Genomic DNA, 18,951 nt, shown 5'->3' with positions numbered 1-18,951 from the left:
CACAAAGCTGAGGACAAATTCACCAAACATCCATAAAATCTTAGGTTAGAAATAGTTTTAATAAAACGAATACACACACACACACACACACACACACACACACACAGTAATAAAACTAATACACACACACATTACATACAGTGGTATTAAGTTTAGTGGAGTTTACTAATACCTGACAGGTATCCTCAATCTCCTGCACACTGTCCTCTAGTACTGCTTTGGCAACAGCCTCGCGGATAACCTGGTAGTCGTCTCCATAGACGAGATACTGGTCCATCTGGCCAACATCTTCATTCTGCATGCAAGACGATGGAAGAGACCCTGATATCTATAACATCGTCCTTCACAGTACTAGCTAGGAAATACACATCGTTGTATCTAACCCACTCAGGTCCCACTTTAGAAACATGTTTGTAAACACTAGAGGACAGAAAACAGGATCAATGGGGGATTTTCAACAGTTAAAAAAAAAATGGGGTTGTATGTACGTTTCATGAAACCCTGTGATGTACCTGTTGCTGCACCTCTTCAGGAAAAAGCCACCTGTACGTCTCTGTATCCCTCAGCATTCTCTGGACATACTCTACACCCTGCTGGCTGCTGATGTTGCGGATCAGGTACACCCTGTACCAGTCGTTCTTACTCTCCTTACACAGGCTCCTAACAGCACACAGGAACTCCTCGACCGCATCCTGACGATTTTCACATTCCCCTGCACACAATATGAGGAACCGAGGACAGATATTGGATCAGTCAGTCAAAGTGATTGCAAGTATTCCTTATAAAACATTCCGTATAAAAAAAAAGATATATATATATATATATATATATATATATATATATATATATATATATATATATATATATATATATATATATATATATATATATATATATATATATATAATTAATTCACACCAACAAGCACAATTTGTAAAGCAACAAGGATCAGAATTCGCGACGCCATATTGACTGAGTGTTTTTACCAGACTGTGTGCTATGGAGCAAGTGTGCAGCCGTGTCCAGGCATAGACGGACCCTCGCGATCTGTTGCAGGTACTCTATTGTGACAGTCTCAGCCGACGCAGTGACAGAGTCCAGGAAGTGACTCAAGAACTCAGTCTCTTTCTGCAGGTAGGCCTGCTGGTCTGCAGGCTTCTGGCATTCATGTGGCTTTCTGTCGAACATGGAGTCCTGCAGAAAAACCGTTTTAAACATCTATTCTATTTATTTAACCTTTATTTATCCAGAAAGTTCCGTTGAGGTTAGAAGACCTCTTTTACAAATAGAATAGTGATAGCACTCCATTGATTTAGGGTGAAATCCTGTCAGATCCTACCTCAAGGCAGTTGATGTAGAGCGCATAAAGTTCATTTTTATCTTCAGCCTCTAGAATGTTGCTCTCTTCTATCAATGTCAAATACTGCTGCAGATATTCTTTGACTTCATCAAAGCTAAAAACACACAACAACAAAAAAAAAATCATTTTCAGTGAAATGTTTGATAACATCTGAAACAAACTGAATTGCGTTGCTGGTTACAGCAGCATTGCAGTGACACACTACATGATGAAAAGTATGTGGACACCTGCTCGTCAAACATCTCATTCCAAAATCATGGGCATTAATATGGAGTTGGTCCCCCCTTTGCTGCTATAACAGCCTCCACTCTTCTGGGAAGGGCCTTCCCCAAACTGTTGCCACAAAGTTGGAAGCACAGAATCGTCTATAATGTCATTGTATGCTATAGCGTTACGATTTCCCTTCACTGGAACTAAGGAGCCAAGCCCGAACCATGAAAAACAGCCCCAGACCATTATTCCGCTTCCACCAAACTTTACAGTTGACACTAAACATTGGGCAGGTAGCATTCTATTGGCATCCGCCAAACTAAGATTCGTTGGTTAGACTGCCAGATGATGAAGCATGATTCATCACTCCAGAGAACACGTTTCCACTGCTCCAAAGTCCAAGCTTTACACCACTCCAGCCGACGCTTGGCATTGCGCATGGTGATCTTAGGCTTGTGTGCGGAATGCTCGGCCATGGAAACCCATTTCATGAAGCTCCCGACAAACAGTCCTTGTGCTGACGTTGCTTCCAGAGAGCAGTTTGGAACTCGGTAGTGGAGTGTTGCAAACAAGGACAAACGATTTTTACATGGTACGCGCTTCAGCACTCAACGGTCCCGTTCTGTGAACTTGGTGGCCTACCACTTCGCAGCTGAGCCATTGTTGCTCCTAGACGTTTCCACTACACAATGATAGCACTTACAGTTGACCGGGGCAGCTCCAGCAAGGCAAACATTTTACAAACTCACTTGTTGGAAAGGTGGTATCCTATTACGGTGCCACGTTGAAAGTCACCGAGCTCTTCAGTAAGGTCATTCTACTGCCAATGTTTGTCTATGGAGATTGCATTGCTGTGTGCTCGATTTTATACACCTGTCAGCAACGGGTGTGGCTGAAATAGCCGAATCCACTCATTTGAAGGGGTGTCCACATACTTTTGCATATACAGTGCATTGCGAAAGTATTCGGCCCCCTTGAACTTTGCGACCTTTTGCCACATTTCAGGCTTCAAACTAAAGATATAAAACTGTATTTTTTTTGTAAAGAATCAACAACAAGTGGGACACAATCATGAAGTGGAACGACATTGATTGGATATTTCAAACTTTTTTAACAAATCAAAAACTGAAAAATTGGGCGTGCAAAATTATTCAGCCCCTTTACTTTCAGTGCAGCAAACTCTCTCCAGAAGTTCAGTGAGGATCTCTGAATGATCCAATGTTGACCTAAATGACTAATGATGATAAATACAATCTACCTGTGTGTAATCAAGTCTCCGTATAAATGCACCTGCACTGTGATAGTCTCAGAGGTCCGTTAAAAGCGCAGAGAGCATCATGAAGAACAAGGAACACACCAGGCAGGTCCGAGATACTGTTGTGAAGAAGTTTAAAGCCGGATTTGGATACAAAAATATTTCCCAAGGTTTAAACATCCCAAGGAGCACTGTGCAAGCGATAATATTGAAATGGAAGGAGTATCAGACCACTGCAAATCTACCAAGACCTGGCCGTCCCTCTAAATTTTCAGCTCATACAAGGAGAAGACTGATCAGAGATGCAGCCAAGAGGCCCATGATCACTCTGGATGAACTGCAGAGATCTACAGCTGAGGTGGGAGACTCTGTCCATAGGACAACAATCAGTCGTATATTGCACAAATCTGGCCTTTATGGAAGAGTGGCAAGAAGAAAGCCATTTCTTAAAGATATCCATAAAAAGTGTTGTTTAAAGTTTGCCACAAGCCACCTGGGAGACACACCAAACGTGGAAGAAGGTGCTCTGGTCAGATGAAACCAAAATTGAACTTTTTGGCAACAATGTAAAACGTTATGTTTGGCGTAAAAGCAACACAGCTGAACACACCATCCCCACTGTCAAACATGGTGGTGGCAGCATCATGGTTTGGGCCTGCTTTTCTTCAGCAGGGACAGGGAAGATGGTTAAAATTGATGGGAAGATGGATGGAGCCAAATACAGGACCATTCTGGAAGAAAACCTGATGGAGTCTGCAAAAGACCTGAGACTGGGACGGAGATTTGTCTTCCAACAAGACAATGATCCAAAACATAAAGCAAAATCTACAATGGAATGGTTCAAAAATAAACATATCCAGGTGTTAGAATGGCCAAGTCAAGGTCCAGACCTGAATCCAATCGAGAATCTGTGGAAAGAACTGAAAACTGCTGTTCACAAATGCTCTCCATCCAACCTCACTGAGCTAGAGCTGTTTTGCAAGGAGGAATGGGAAAGAATTTCAGTCTCTCGATGTGCAAAACTGATAGAGACATACCCCAAGCGACTTACAGCTGTAATCGCAGCAAAAGGTGGCGCTACAAAGTATTAACTTAAAGGGGCTGAATAATTTTGCACGCCCAATTTTTCAGTTTTTGATTTGTTAGAAAAGTTTGAAATATCCAATAAATGTCGTTCCACTTCATGATTGTGTCCCACTTGTTGTTGATTCTTCACAAAAAAATACAGTTTTATATCTTTATGTTTGAAGCCTGAAATGTGGCAAAAGGTCGCAAAGTTCAAGGGGGCCGAATACTTTCGCAAGGCACTGTATATATATAGTGTTTAAACAACACTTTATTTTCTGGTTCACTCACGTGTACTTGAGCAGAAGCTTGAGTATCACTGATCGCACCACAGGATTCTTGTCCATAGACTCATCAAATGGTGAGAAATCTTTGGTGTGTATCTGACTTTGTGCTGGAACAAATATAATACAAATCAGAACAAAGATTAAAAACATTTTACTGAGCCACAATCTTCCCTCCGGTCTGTTTAAATGCTTAAAATGTCAAAAAGAATACAGGAACAAACGGAATCTAAACACTATATGTGTGTTGAGGGTACCTCTGATGAGTGGGATGGGTTCTGTCTCGACCATGAGGAAGGACAACAGGTGCAGGATGACACCTTTTGATGGGGGGATGTTGTCCTTGAAGCACACAGTAGTGACCAGGTCTATGAAAAACGCATTGCAACTCTGCCTGAACTGGGCGTTTAGGGTGATGCAAGCTCTGCAAAACCATAATAGACAGATTTAGACAGATAAGACGGTTACAGGGAAAGACATGTCCTTTATCATTGGCTATCCAGTTTTTTTTGTTGTTTTTTAAAGGGTAAAACACACCCACCTTATGTCCTCAGACACTTTGACCTGGAAGTCATCTGGTAGTTCGTGTTTGCACATGGGGCAGTACATTTGGCCTGTGTTGAGACATCCTCTGACACAGGTCAGACAGAAGATGTGGTGACAGGGCAGATCCACCGGGTCTTGTGGTTCCCCCATGCACACACGGCACTGGAAACCAAACCTAAGGAAAAAAAATAGCTGGCGTCATTAAACATCAAATTCTGTATACAGCTTATCAGCCACAGCGAATAATGTAGATATATAATATGAATAGCTTTTTACACTAAATAAATTATATCAAATAGACTTACTTGCAAATCAGATCACTTGCTTTTTGCTTGCAAGTCTTCAGTATTGTAATGATGGCCGCAAATGGTTCCTCCGATTTTACGTCTGAGTTTTTTGCCAGAATCTGCCACACGAGATAATTAGCAGTCACATATTAGTTAAAATTACATCCAACCGATTGAGTTGATTTCAGTTATTTTTTATTTTTATGTAAATTACACAGTTGTCGCCCATTACTCCCATGGGTTTTTAGCTAGTGGTGTCAAAGGTTAGCTGAAGTTACAGGGTTAGGAACAGTTTAAACAGTCACTTGTAAAATACTGAATTTATCCTTTAAGCACAACGTTCAATGTAATGAGAAAATTGCAATACGTTAACATAGTTCAAGAGGTCAGGTTCACATATACATAGTTAAAAAGTGATGGGTGCTAAACCTGAAATAAGGGATGGAAATGAATATATAAATAGAAACAAAGCCCAAAATGTAAAATCGGTGGCATGTTGACTTAAATAACAAAATATATATTATGTGAACTCACTTTGCCTAAGGTATGAGTGTGATCAAGGACCAGAGACTTGAGCGCCCTCTCCTCAGACTCAAAGCCTAGCAGCATGTGTTCCACAAACAGAAAGACGATGCAGATACGGTTCCAATGATTACTAAAGACACAAAACAAACAAGGACAAATCTTTACTTATTCTGGAAGAATTAGCCATATCATATGGAATCATGAGAAAGTTAATTCATTTATATATATATTATATATATAATATATATTATTTATATATATAATATATAAATAATATATAATATATAAATAATATATATAATATATAAATAATATATAATATATAAATAATATATATAATATATATTATATATATATAAATAATATATATAATATATATTATATATATATAAATAATATATATATATAAATAATATATATATAAATAATATATATATAAATAATATATATATATAATATATATATATATATATATATATATATATATATATATATATATAAATAATATATATAATATATATATATATATATATATATATATATATATATATATATATAAATAATATATATAATATATACAAACAATTACTTACACATATATACATATATTTGTTTGACTATTTTCTATATTGTATCAAAACACAAACACAGACATCAAAACTATGAAACAACACATATGGAATCATGTAGTAACCAAAAAAAGCGAAAATATATTTTATATTTGAGATCCTTCAAAGTAGCCACCCTTTGCCTTGATGACAGCTTTGCACACTCTTGGCATTCTTTCAACCAGCTTCATGAGGTAGTCACCTGGAATGCATTTCATTTAACAGGTGTGCCTTGTTAAAAGTTAATTTGTGTAATTTCTTTCTTTCTTAATGCGTTTGAGCCAATCAGTTGTGTGTTGTGACAAGGGAGGGGTGGTATACAGAAGTTAGCCCTATTTGGTAAAAGACCAAGTCCATATTATGGCAAGAACAGCTCAAATAAGCAAAGAGAAGCGAGAGTCCAGCATTACTTTAAGACATTAAGGTTTCTTCAAGTGCAGTCGCAAAAACTATCAAGCGCTATGATGAAACTGGCTCTCATGAGGACCGCCACAGGAAAGGAAGACCCAGAGTTACCTCGTTACAGAGGATACGTTCATTATAGTTAACCGCACTTCAGATTGCAGGCCAAATAAATGCTTCACAGAGTTCAAGAGACACATCTCAACATCAACTGTTCAGAGGATACAGCGTGAATCAGGCCTTTATGGTTGAATTGCTGCAAAGAAACCACTACAGGAAGACACCAACAAGATGAAGAGACTTGCTTGGACCAAGAAACATGAGCAATGTTCATTAGACAGGTGGAAATCTGTCCTTGTCTTTGTTTGACGCAGAGTAGGTGAACAAATGATCTCCGGGTGTATGGTTCCCACATGAAGCATGGAGGAGGAGGTGTGAAGGTGTGGGGGTGCATTGCTGGTAACACTGTCAGTGATGTATTTAGAATTCAAGGCACACTTAACCAGCATGGCTACCACAGCATTCTGCAGCAATATGCCATCCCATCTGGTTTGTGCTTAGTGGGACTATCATTTGTTTTTCAACATGACAATGAACCAACACACCTCCAGGCTGTGTAAGGGTTATTTGACCAAGAAGGAGAGTGATGGAGCACTGCATCAAATGACCTGGCCTCCACAATCACCCGACCTCAACCCAATTGAGATGGTTTGGGATGAGTTGGACCGCAGAGTGAAGGAAAAGCAGCCAACAAGTGCTCAGCATATACGGGAACTCCTTCAAGATTGTTGGAAAAGCATTCCAGGTGAAGCTGGTTGAGAGAATGCCAAGAGTGTGCAAAGCTGTCATCAAGGCAAAGGGTGGCTACTTTGAAGAATCTAAAATATATTTTGATGTGTTTAACACTCATTTGGTTACTACATGATTCCATATGTGTTATTTCATAGTTTTTAATACTACAACGTAGAAAATAGTAATAAGAAAAGAAAAACCCTTCAATGAGTAGGTATCCAAACTTTTGACTGATACTGTATATGTTTTGTTATTGCGTTTTGAATATCATGGATATGCTTGCTTTACCACTTCATTCCAACATGTGTGGATGGACTAGCACCTTGAATTCAGAACTTTATACAGTGAAGGTCTTCACCTCTTTCGCAATGCATATTGACTTTCTTATAAACAAAATAAAGTCAAATGGCCTTGTGTAGTCTTTCAAAGAGACATTTCCCTCACCAGATGTAGTCAAACAGTTCCCGGCTCCTCTCTCCATACTGCTTCAGGCTTCTCTGGGAGCAGACCAGCTCCATAGACCCCTTCAGTCTTTTCACCTGCTTCAGCCAGTCCTGGCACTGGGCATCAGAGTCCAATGCAGGGGGTTCCAGGAGCTCAACACAGGCAACTGCTGCATAGACATCCAGAACCTGTGGGGGGCAGGGTAGCCTAGTGGTTAGAGCGGTGGCTGAAGCAAGTTCAAATCCCCAAGCTGACAAGGGTCGTTCTGCCCCTGAACAAGGCAGTTAACCCACTGTTCCTAAGCCGTCATTGAAAATAAGAATTTGTTCTTAACTGACTTGCCTAGTTAAATAAAGGTACAAAAAATATTTAAAAAATTAAAAACCTGGCAGAGGAGTGAGAAAGAAACATGGTATAGTTACTGACATGTTTACTGTGACATTTCTATCAGCATGTTGGCAGTACAGTATATACTGTACTAGTAGAAAGAGGAGGAAGGGAAGCGCTACTAAGGTACACAATAGTACATTTTGGTAGACAGAAGGTGCTCTTTGGTAAAAGGGGTAAATTGGTCATCAAAAAGAAAGGAGGACCAAGGCACTAGTCATATAATACATTAAAATGGCTTTATTTGTATGGCATGTTCAATAGAAACAAGGTTTTAAAAATCTGACGCGTTTCGGCTGCAAGGCCTTCGTCAGGGAGTACTCCCTTTTTTGACAGTACATACTGTAGATAACCTACTACTATCATACATTCATATATACTGTATGTTCAACTACTATCATACATTCATATATACTGTATGTTCAACTACTATCATACATTCATATATACTGTATGTTCAACTACTATCATACATTCATATATACTGTATGTTCAACTACTATCATACATTCATATATACTGTATGTTCAACTACTATCATACATTCATATATACTGTATGTTCAACTACTATCATACATTCATATATACTGTATGTTCAACTACTATCATACATTCATATATACTGTATGTTCAACTACTATCATACATTCATATATGCTCTATACAAACATTTGGAACATAAAAAATCTGATTTCTCATAACTAAATGTGGCAGTGTGTGGAAAATATATGCACTTAGCATCTCTGGGCTGTCCTTCACTAGTGTGATTCTTACCATCTCTGGGCTGTCCTTCACTAGTGTGATTCTTACCATCTCTGGGCTGTCCTTCACTAGTGTGATTCTTACCATCTCTGGGCTGTCCTTCACTATTTTGATTCTTACCATCTCTGGGCTGTCCTTCACTAGTTTGATTCTTACCATCTCTGGGCTGTCCTTCACTAGTTTGATTCTTACACTGGGCTGTCCTTCACTAGTGTGATTCTTACCATCTCTGGGCTGTCCTTCACTAGTGTGATTCTTACCATCTCTGGGCTGTCCTTCACTAGTGTGATTCTTACCATCTCTGGGCTGTCCTTCACTAGTTTGATTCTTACTCTGGGCTGTCCTTCACTAGTGTGATTCTTACCATCTCTGGGCTGTCCTTCGCTAGTTTGATTCTTACCATCTCTGGGCTGGGTTTCACTAGTGTGATTTTTACCATCTCTGGGCTGTCCTTCACTAGTGTGATTCTTACCATCTCTGGGCTGTCCTTCACTAGTGTGATTCTTACCATCTCTGGGCTGTCCTTCACTAGTGTGATTCTTACCATCTCTGGGCTGTCCTTCACTAGTGTGATTCTTACCATCTCTGGGCTGTCCTTCACTAGTGTGATTCTTACCATCTCTGGGCTGTCCTTCACTAGTGTGATTCTTACCATCTCTGGGCTGTCCTTCACTAGTGTGATTCTTACCATCTCTGGGCTGTCCTTCACTAGTGTGATTCTTACCATCTCTGGGCTGTCCTTCACTAGTGTGATTCTTACCATCTCTGGGCTGTCCTTCACTAGTGTGATTCTTACCATCTCTGGGCTGTCCTTCACTAGTTTGATTCTTACCATCTCTGGGCTGTCCTTCACTAGTGTGATTCTTACCATCTCTGGGCTGTCCTTCACTAGTTTGATTCTTACACTGGGCTGTCCTTCACTAGTGTGATTCTTACCATCTCTGGGCTGTCCTTCATTAGTGGGATTCTCTGCAGGTGAGGAACCACCTGTGGTTGCAACGACATCATCCTGGTGAGGTTGTGCAGACGGGTACGGTACATGTTGTAGGCAGTGTGGACCAGGGGCAGGGAGGGAATCTCTTCACTTGGAGCTTTTCGTCGCCTCTGGAGCTCATTCACACAGCAGCTCAGGGCTTCACACAGATGCTGGGAAAATAGATATATTCATTAGGATCACCTAATTGATGGGTAGCCATATTATTATCATATTTGACAGTAAATAGAAAGGACCTTTCTATAAATGGAACCTATTGTTTTACTATTTGTATGTATTGAAAACATGATGATGTTGCAAAGGCATACCTTTAACTCTGCCTCCGAAGCCACTTTCATCGTCATGGCAATGAAGTCCTGCAGGTACCTTTGGAAAAATTCCCTCTGCAGTTTCTCACCCAATGTAGCCAGATACTGACCAAGGGGGATTTTCTCAAAGAACACCTCGACACGTCCTCCCAAGAAAAAAAACATTTGTAAAAGATTGAGTTTATACAACCAAATACTGTAAGTAGTGCACATGAGAGATAAGAAATTCACCTTTAAGAATAATGTATTACATTTGCATAAGCTATACAATTGTTATCTAAATGTACTGTTCAATTATTATTAATTTTTTTTAAAGTCTGAATTAAGGCATTCAATTATTTACCTCTGGTCTGCTGAGTTTGAATCAATAGTTCGTCCAGGATATCTCTGATCCTCCAGCTAAAGGGCATTTTGCAGCACATGGTCCTCTCAGCTGTGACATGGCTCTGCACCAGGATGGTCTTAGACTCAGAACTGTGGGAAATGGGGAGTTTGTGAGCAGTGACATCTACCTGTTCCACTGAGACACAACACAGGCTACATAAAACCTTACACTGTCATACAAGGACTCCAGGCAGTCCAATCGGTTTCTTAATCCGGTCTGTGTATCATCACACATAAATCACTCACTTGAGATCAAAGTTAGGAATATCAAGCATCTCGTTACTGCCGAATATCTTCAGCCACAGGTTTCGGACTTCCTCCCCACTGTTGCTGTCCAGCAGGAGGTCAAGATTACGGTCCCGGTCGATGACTGAGACCAACTGGGCCAAGAGGGGTGTGACCACTGCTTGGATTCTCTTCCATAGAGTTTGTCTGTGGAACAAATACAGTATGAACTGACTATACTTCTGAACAAATGACAAGACAAAATAACCATTTGAAAATGAATGAAATTATAGATTTTCCATATGCAGAGTAGTGCAGTATCATTGATTAACATACGTGAAGGTTCCCCCCTCCTGAAGAGCATCGATGTTGGACGCCTCCGTTAACACCCAGAACTTGGGGGAAGGGATATTTCGCTCACGGTTCTCCAGTAGAGTGTGAAGGCGGCTTCTCAGGGTTGTCAGGAACGTAGCTTTAGGGCACAATACAGAGATCAAGCATATACATTCATGTAAAAGCCAGTTACCTTTAGTTACAGTATTTGTTTGCTGTTACGACCTGAGATAATTGTTCCTCTCAGACGTTCTATATTTGGATTTTGGGCCCATTTATAATGAAAAGTACTATAGTAAATTATGGTATAAATACTATATTATTCACTGTAGTGTTTTTACAGATTTGACTGTAATATACCGCAGTATTTACAGCTAACTAAAGTATCAATTACTGTAGTAAATGAAAAACTGTAGTAAATACTATAGTAATGAATGTAGCATTTTTGTGGATTGTAGTATACTGTAGTATTTGCTGTAGTGCTTTTGCAAATATTACGGTAGTATTTACAATAGTGTTTTTGTTTTACTATCTTTGACACAGAGGTGCAGGCTTTCGCCTTGAGGAAACCTACTGGAGAAGTACTAAAAGATTACATTTTCCATAACCTGTAGGTAAGTAGGACTGGGGTCTGAACGGATAGTTCAGAGTTTCTGCTCTTTTGTATAACCTGTAAGGAACACAAAATATGGTCTATACTTGGCATGCAGGTTTCCAACTTATGGGTGGCACAAATTGGGATATGGGGAGGGGAATGGGCAGGGTAATATGCAAATTAAATACAGTAGTATTTACTATAGATGAAAAAAAAGGGTTGTGTTTTTGCAGACATTACTGTACTATTTACTACAGTGTTTTTTGTGTGGAAAATACTGTAGTATTTACTATAGTTTTCTACAACAATCGATAGTTAGTACTACACATGATCGAGGGATACTACAGTGTGCAGCATAGTTATTATACAGCATTGTTGAATACTTGTTTCTGATTGGCTAGAAGGGCATTCTAGAATGGGCATTAAAAATCAGATAACGGGACAGTTGTGTAGGTGTCCGGATGTATATTTTACATGCAGACCGTACTTGCTACAAAGTTACAGAAAGCTAAACTAACCACCACACAAACATACATTGTAAACACAGGTCCAACAAGGAAAAACTCAGCTAGTTAGCTACTTTTTTTGGAGCATCTGATGACCAAACATGATGAGTGATGAACATTAATTTATCTCGTCCCTACTGTTGCAGTCATGACGCAAGTGGCACTATGCTATCAAATCCTCCCATGTTTCTAGTTTAGTGGGGCTATGCTGTCGAATCCTCCCATGTTTCTAGTTTAGTGGTGATATGCTATCAAATCCTCCCATGTTTCTAGTTTAGTGGTGCTATGCTGTCAAAATCCTCCCACGTTTCTAGTTTAGTGGTACTATGCTATCAAATCCTCTCACGTTTCTAGTTTAGTGGTGCTATGCTGTCGAATCCTCCCATGTTTCTAGTTTAGTGGGGCTATGCTGTCGAATCCTCCCATATGTTTCTAGTTTAGTGGTGATATGCTATCAAATCCTCCCATGTTTCTAGTTTAGTGGTGCTATGCTGTCAAAATCCTCCCACGTTTCTAGTTTAGTGGTACTATGCTATCAAATCCTCCCATGTTTCTAGTATAGTGGTGCTATGCTGTCAAATCCTCCCATGTTTCTAGTTTAGTGGTGCTATGCTGTCAAATCCTCCCATGTTTGTAGTTTAGTGGTGCTATGCTATCAAATCCTCCCATGTTTCTAGTTTAGTGGTGCTATGCTGTCAAATCCTCCCATATGTGTCTAGTTTAGTGGTGCTATGCTGTCAAATCCTCCCATGTTTCTAGTTTAGTGGTGCTATGCTGTCAAATCCTCTCATGTTTCTAGTTTAGTGGTGCTATGCTGTCAAATCCTCTCACGTTTCTAGTTTAGTGGTGCTATGCTGTCAAATCCTCTCACGTTTCTAGTTTAGTGGTGCTATGCTGTCAAATCCTCTCATGTTTCTAGTTTAGTGGTGCTATGCTGTCAAATGCTCTTACGTTTCTAGTTTAGTGGTGTTATGCTGTCAAACCCTCCCATGTTTCTAGTTTAGTGGTGCTATGCTGTCAAATCCTCCCATGTTTCTAGTTTAGTGGTGTTATGCTGTCAAATCCTCTCATGTTTCTAGTTTAGTGGTGTTATGCTGTCAAATGCTCTCAGGTTTCTAGTTTAGTGGTGTTATGCTGTCAAACCCTCCCATGTTTCTAGTTTAGTGGTGCTATGCTATCAAATCCTCCCATATGTGTCTAGTTTAGTGGTGCTATGCTGTCAAATCCTCCCATGTTTCTAGTTTAGTGGTGCTATGCTATCAAATCCTCCCATGTTTCTAGTTTAGTGGTGCTATGCTGTCAAATCCTCCCATATGTGTCTAGTTTAGTGGTGCTATGCTGTCAAATCCTCCCATGTTTCTAGTTTAGTGGTGCTATGCTGTCAAATCCTCTCATGTTTCTAGTTTAGTGGTGCTATGCTGTCAAATCCTCTCACGTTTCTAGTTTAGTGGTGCTATGCTGTCAAATCCTCTCACGTTTCTAGTTTAGTGGTGCTATGCTGTCAAATCCTCTCATGTTTCTAGTTTAGTGGTGCTATGCTGTCAAATGCTCTTACGTTTCTAGTTTAGTGGTGTTATGCTGTCAAATCCTCATGTTTCTAGTTTAGTGGTGTTATGCTGTCAAATGCTCTCAGGTTTCTAGTTTAGTGGTGCTATGCTGTCAAACCCTCCCATGTTTCTAGTTTAGTGGTGCTATGCTGTCAAATCCTCTAATGTTTCTAGTTTAGTTTAGTTTAGTGGTGCTTTGCTGTCAAATCCTCTCATGTTTCTAGTTTAGTGGTGCTATGCTGTCAAATGCTCTTACGTTTCTAGTTTAGTGGTGTTATGCTGTCAAATCCTCATGTTTCTAGTTTAGTGGTGTTATGCTGTCAAATGCTCTCAGGTTTCTAGTTTAGTGGTGCTATGCTGTCAAACCCTCCCATGTTTCTAGTTTAGTGGTGCTATGCTGTCAAATCCTCTAATGTTTCTAGTTTAGTTTAGTTTAGTGGTGCTTTGCTGTCAAATCCTCTCATGTTTCTAGTTTAGTGGTGCTATGCTATCAAATCCTCCCATGTTTCTAGTTTAGTGGTGCTATGCTGTCAAATCCTCCCATATGTGTCTAGTTTAGTGGTGCTATGCTGTCAAATCCTCCCATGTTTCTAGTTTAGTGGTGCTATGCTGTCAAATCCTCTCATGTTTCTAGTTTAGTGGTGCTATGCTGTCAAATCCTCTCACGTTTCTAGTTTAGTGGTGCTATGCTGTCAAATCCTCTCACGTTTCTAGTTTAGTGGTGCTATGCTGTCAAATCCTCTCATGTTTCTAGTTTAGTGGTGCTATGCTGTCAAATGCTCTTACGTTTCTAGTTTAGTGGTGTTATGCTGTCAAACCCTCCCATGTTTCTAGTTTAGTGGTGCTATGCTGTCAAATCCTCCCATGTTTCTAGTTTAGTGGTGTTATGCTGTCAAATCCTCTCATGTTTCTAGTTTAGTGGTGTTATGCTGTCAAATGCTCTCAGGTTTCTAGTTTAGTGGTGTTATGCTGTCAAACCCTCCCATGTTTCTAGTTTAGTGGTGCTATGCTATCAAATCCTCCCATATGTGTCTAGTTTAGTGGTGCTATGCTGTCAAATCCTCCCATGTTTCTAGTTTAGTGGTGCTATGCTATCAAATCCTCCCATGTTTCTAGTTTAGTGGTGCTATGCTGTCAAATCCTCCCATATGTGTCTAGTTTAGTGGTGCTATGCTGTCAAATCCTCCCATGTTTCTAGTTTAGTGGTGCTATGCTGTCAAATCCTCTCATGTTTCTAGTTTAGTGGTGCTATGCTGTCAAATCCTCTCACGTTTCTAGTTTAGTGGTGCTATGCTGTCAAATCCTCTCACGTTTCTAGTTTAGTGGTGCTATGCTGTCAAATCCTCTCATGTTTCTAGTTTAGTGGTGCTATGCTGTCAAATGCTCTTACGTTTCTAGTTTAGTGGTGTTATGCTGTCAAATCCTCATGTTTCTAGTTTAGTGGTGTTATGCTGTCAAATGCTCTCAGGTTTCTAGTTTAGTGGTGCTATGCTGTCAAACCCTCCCATGTTTCTAGTTTAGTGGTGCTATGCTGTCAAATCCTCTAATGTTTCTAGTTTAGTTTAGTTTAGTGGTGCTTTGCTGTCAAATCCTCTCATGTTTCTAGTTTAGTGGTGCTATGCTGTCAAATGCTCTTACGTTTCTAGTTTAGTGGTGTTATGCTGTCAAATCCTCATGTTTCTAGTTTAGTGGTGTTATGCTGTCAAATGCTCTCAGGTTTCTAGTTTAGTGGTGCTATGCTGTCAAACCCTCCCATGTTTCTAGTTTAGTGGTGCTATGCTGTCAAATCCTCTCATGTTTCTAGTTTAGTGGTGCTATGCTGTCAAATGCTCTTACGTTTCTAGTTTAGTGGTGTTATGCTGTCAAATCCTCATGTTTCTAGTTTAGTGGTGTTATGCTGTCAAATGCTCTCAGGTTTCTAGTTTAGTGGTGCTATGCTGTCAAACCCTCCCATGTTTCTAGTTTAGTGGTGCTATGCTGTCAAATCCTCTAATGTTTCTAGTTTAGTTTAGTTTAGTGGTGCTTTGCTGTCAAATCCTCTCATGTTTCTAGTTTAGTGGTGCTATGCTGTCAAATGCTCTTACGTTTCTAGTTTAGTGGTGTTATGCTGTCAAATCCTCATGTTTCTAGTTTAGTGGTGTTATGCTGTCAAATGCTCTCAGGTTTCTAGTTTAGTGGTGCTATGCTGTCAAACCCTCCCATGTTTCTAGTTTAGTGGTGCTATGCTGTCAAATCCTCTAATGTTTCTAGTTTAGTTTAGTTTAGTGGTGCTATGCTGTCAAACCCTCTCATGTTTCTAGTTTAGTGGTGCTATGCTGTCAAATCCTCTCACGTTTCTAGTTTAGTGGTGCTATGCTGTCAAATCCTCATGTTTCTAGTTTAGTGGTGCTATGCTGTCAAACCCTCTAGTTTGACCAGCTGTTTTCAGCAATTTATATTTTTTTGATTTACAGGCTGAACAAATGATTTAGCTAGGTTCTAGCCTAGTGTTTGATATGTAATGCAATCTCCTTGTAAAGAACAGTGTCAAGTGTCCAGACAAGAAGGCAAACATTCCAGGCAAAATCAGGCATCATCAGATCGTTATGGATGTATCCAAATGAATGTCAACAGAAAACAGCTTAAAGCAGCTACTTCGCTGTTATTCTGGCTGAAGAGTTCGTAACTGTGTTAGCCGTAGCTATTTGGCTAGTTAGCAAAAAAAATTATTAGAACGTTGCCAGTGAAAATATAGAAGAAACACACATAGAACCATCAATATCAAACTAATCGAACAAGCGACTGGGTCGCGTCGCTAAGCAACCAAAAGATGAGAAAGTATGAATTTGTTTTTATAAACATTTAAATATCAACTTTTTTTGTTCTACCGTTAAATGTGTGCTTTAATATTATTTTTTCTTTGGCAACTGTGGTATTAGCGGGATAAACGCTTCCCTTCTGTGCATTACATTGGAAAAACTAACTCCGCAAGAGAATTCGGCTCTGCCTTGTGCCGCTGCCTCGTCCATTATTTCCAAGGTAATGTACAGAACGTTGGCGTTTATCCCTTACACATAATACAACATTCTATAGTAAGCACTACACGATCGAGGGATACTAGTGTGTAGTATACTGTTCTAGTTTATTACAGAATTCTATAGCAAGTACTGTAACATTTTATAGTGAACTGTAGTATTTTTTTTTTCAAGTGAGAAGGTTCTAGGTCTTGTCTTTAACCACTGCAACTACAGTAACACACTGGAAATATTGTGGTTCCGTGACCTTTCATGTCCTCGTTATCACTGAAACTACAGTAACACACTGGAAATATTGTGGGTCAGTAACCTTTCAGGTCCTCGCTATCACTGAAACTACAGTAACACACTGGAAATATTGTGGGTCAGTAACCTTTCAGGTCCTCGCTATCACTGAAACTACAGTAACACACTGGAAATATTGTGGGTCAGTAACCTTTCAGGTCCTCGCTATCACTGAAACTACAGTAACACACTGGAAATATTGTGGGTCAGTAACCTTTCAGGTTCTCGCTATCGTCCAGAAGTGTCAGCAGGATCTCGACCCTCCTGGTGCTGAGAGCTCCACTGTCCTCCTGATCTCTGAGCATGCTCACTGCACTCTGCACACAGCTTCGCATCAGATCTCTGGCATCAAACTCAGCCTAAAACAACAACATGCTCACATGAATAACACACCCTGACCTTGTTAGGTTTACAGAAACCAGAAGCACATGCATATTATAATTAAGAACTGCAATACAAACTTGTATACAATATGTAGTATACAATACTTACAGAGTGCTCTACCCCATGTGCCTCGATGTATGCGTCATCTGTTTGCATTGCTGGAACAAGAAAGAAAACTATGAAAAAACTAATTATCTAGGATTATTTACAGTCAATTCCCAACTATGGCATTTGTGCTACTGTGCATAATAACAGTTGGTAAAGCATGGCACTTGCAATGAAAGGGTCATGGGTTCACTTCCCACTGGGGCTGCCCATTAAAAAAAAATGTATTTAAATAATTTTGGATATTTATCATTTATAATACAAGTAAAATGTACCCTCGGACGGCTCTTCAATTTTCTCAAAAAGTTGGCTGATGGGTAGCTTTCTCAAGGACTGGACGTCTGATACAAACTCCTTGGATTTTCTAAGGTCGTCAATGTGAACTGATTTCCAGGGTCCTTTGATGAAGAAAAAGAGGATGGAAATTGCATACCGGTAAATATTAAAGAGAAACCGGCATACTGCTCTTGCTAGTATCGCTGTTCTTTATTAAACTTTACGCATCGGCCTCCAAGGCCTTTGTCAAAGCTTGATAAAGAACAGTGACGCTAGCTCTATCTTTTCTTTCACGTTATTCAATTGTTACCGTGCACCTACAAAAAAAGAAAAGATCGCTCACATGTGCAAGTGCCTTTTTTTGTATTTTGAATTCCCGTAAATATTGAAAGCATTTCTTTGGTGGGATGCTAGATCATACTATTAAATCAGCCTGTTGTATAGCTTTGAACACGAACTCACCTCCATGAAATCCAACATAGGAGGTTCCACCTTTAATTCGGGGCAGTTTGGTAACAAAGTAAACAAACACCCTTCCATTATCACCTTCCTTTGGTTTGTTTATTTCATTTATGGATGAATATCTGAGGAGATTCAAAGATCAAACATTTAAATGGAGAAAAAAATACAACAAGTGTAACCTAATACTTCAGTTTAGTTCTCTCCAATAGTTGTGACGACAAATCTAAATGAGAATCACTCACTTGGCAGATGCCAGAATGTTCATGCTCTGGGAGTCCTCATCATAGTCTGTTTGGATGATGAGGACTTTGTCGTCAGATGTGGAGTCAAGAAATTGCCTAGAGAGAACACAGTTATGTTCCTAATCCTGTACCATTCTTATGAATGATCTACAAGGTTACACACACAAGTGATACAATTAGGGTTGCAAAATTCTGGTAACTTTCCCAAAATTCCCAGGTTTTCCAGAAATCCCGATTGGAAAACGCCTGGAATCAGAACGGAATAAGCAGGAAATCCAGGAATATTCCAACCAGGAATTCTGGAAAACATTTTGGGAAAGTAATTGGAATTGTGCAACCCTATATACTGAGCTTCTCTTCAA

At 39.7% G+C, this 18,951-nt stretch overlaps 1 protein-coding gene across 1 annotated transcript in view; it reads right to left on the bottom strand.

The window, feature by feature from the left end:
* Nucleotides 1-18,951, bottom strand: part of LOC139375811 (E3 ubiquitin-protein ligase rnf213-alpha-like) — a 67,580-nt gene that overhangs the window by 11,913 nt on the left and 36,716 nt on the right. Inside the window, exons 30-49 of the mRNA XM_071117688.1 lie at nt 18,590-18,685; nt 18,348-18,469; nt 17,885-18,007; nt 17,613-17,662; nt 17,335-17,479; nt 11,177-11,312; nt 10,862-11,047; nt 10,575-10,705; nt 10,232-10,377; nt 9,866-10,075; nt 7,779-7,966; nt 5,542-5,662; nt 5,026-5,126; nt 4,716-4,895; nt 4,432-4,598; nt 4,182-4,284; nt 1,340-1,454; nt 987-1,194; nt 513-712; nt 173-295 (exon numbers count right to left, since the gene is read on the bottom strand). Coding sequence (XP_070973789.1) covers nt 173-295; nt 513-712; nt 987-1,194; nt 1,340-1,454; nt 4,182-4,284; nt 4,432-4,598; nt 4,716-4,895; nt 5,026-5,126; nt 5,542-5,662; nt 7,779-7,966; nt 9,866-10,075; nt 10,232-10,377; nt 10,575-10,705; nt 10,862-11,047; nt 11,177-11,312; nt 17,335-17,479; nt 17,613-17,662; nt 17,885-18,007; nt 18,348-18,469; nt 18,590-18,685 — 2,851 coding nt within the window. The remainder of the gene's footprint in view (nt 1-172; nt 296-512; nt 713-986; nt 1,195-1,339; nt 1,455-4,181; nt 4,285-4,431; nt 4,599-4,715; nt 4,896-5,025; nt 5,127-5,541; nt 5,663-7,778; nt 7,967-9,865; nt 10,076-10,231; nt 10,378-10,574; nt 10,706-10,861; nt 11,048-11,176; nt 11,313-17,334; nt 17,480-17,612; nt 17,663-17,884; nt 18,008-18,347; nt 18,470-18,589; nt 18,686-18,951) is intronic.

The sequence above is a fragment of the Oncorhynchus clarkii genome, chromosome 20, assembly GCF_045791955.1.
Source record: "Oncorhynchus clarkii lewisi isolate Uvic-CL-2024 chromosome 20, UVic_Ocla_1.0, whole genome shotgun sequence".
NCBI classification, from domain to species: domain Eukaryota; kingdom Metazoa; phylum Chordata; class Actinopteri; order Salmoniformes; family Salmonidae; genus Oncorhynchus; species Oncorhynchus clarkii.
This window is presented reverse-complemented; position numbering and strand designations above follow the sequence as displayed.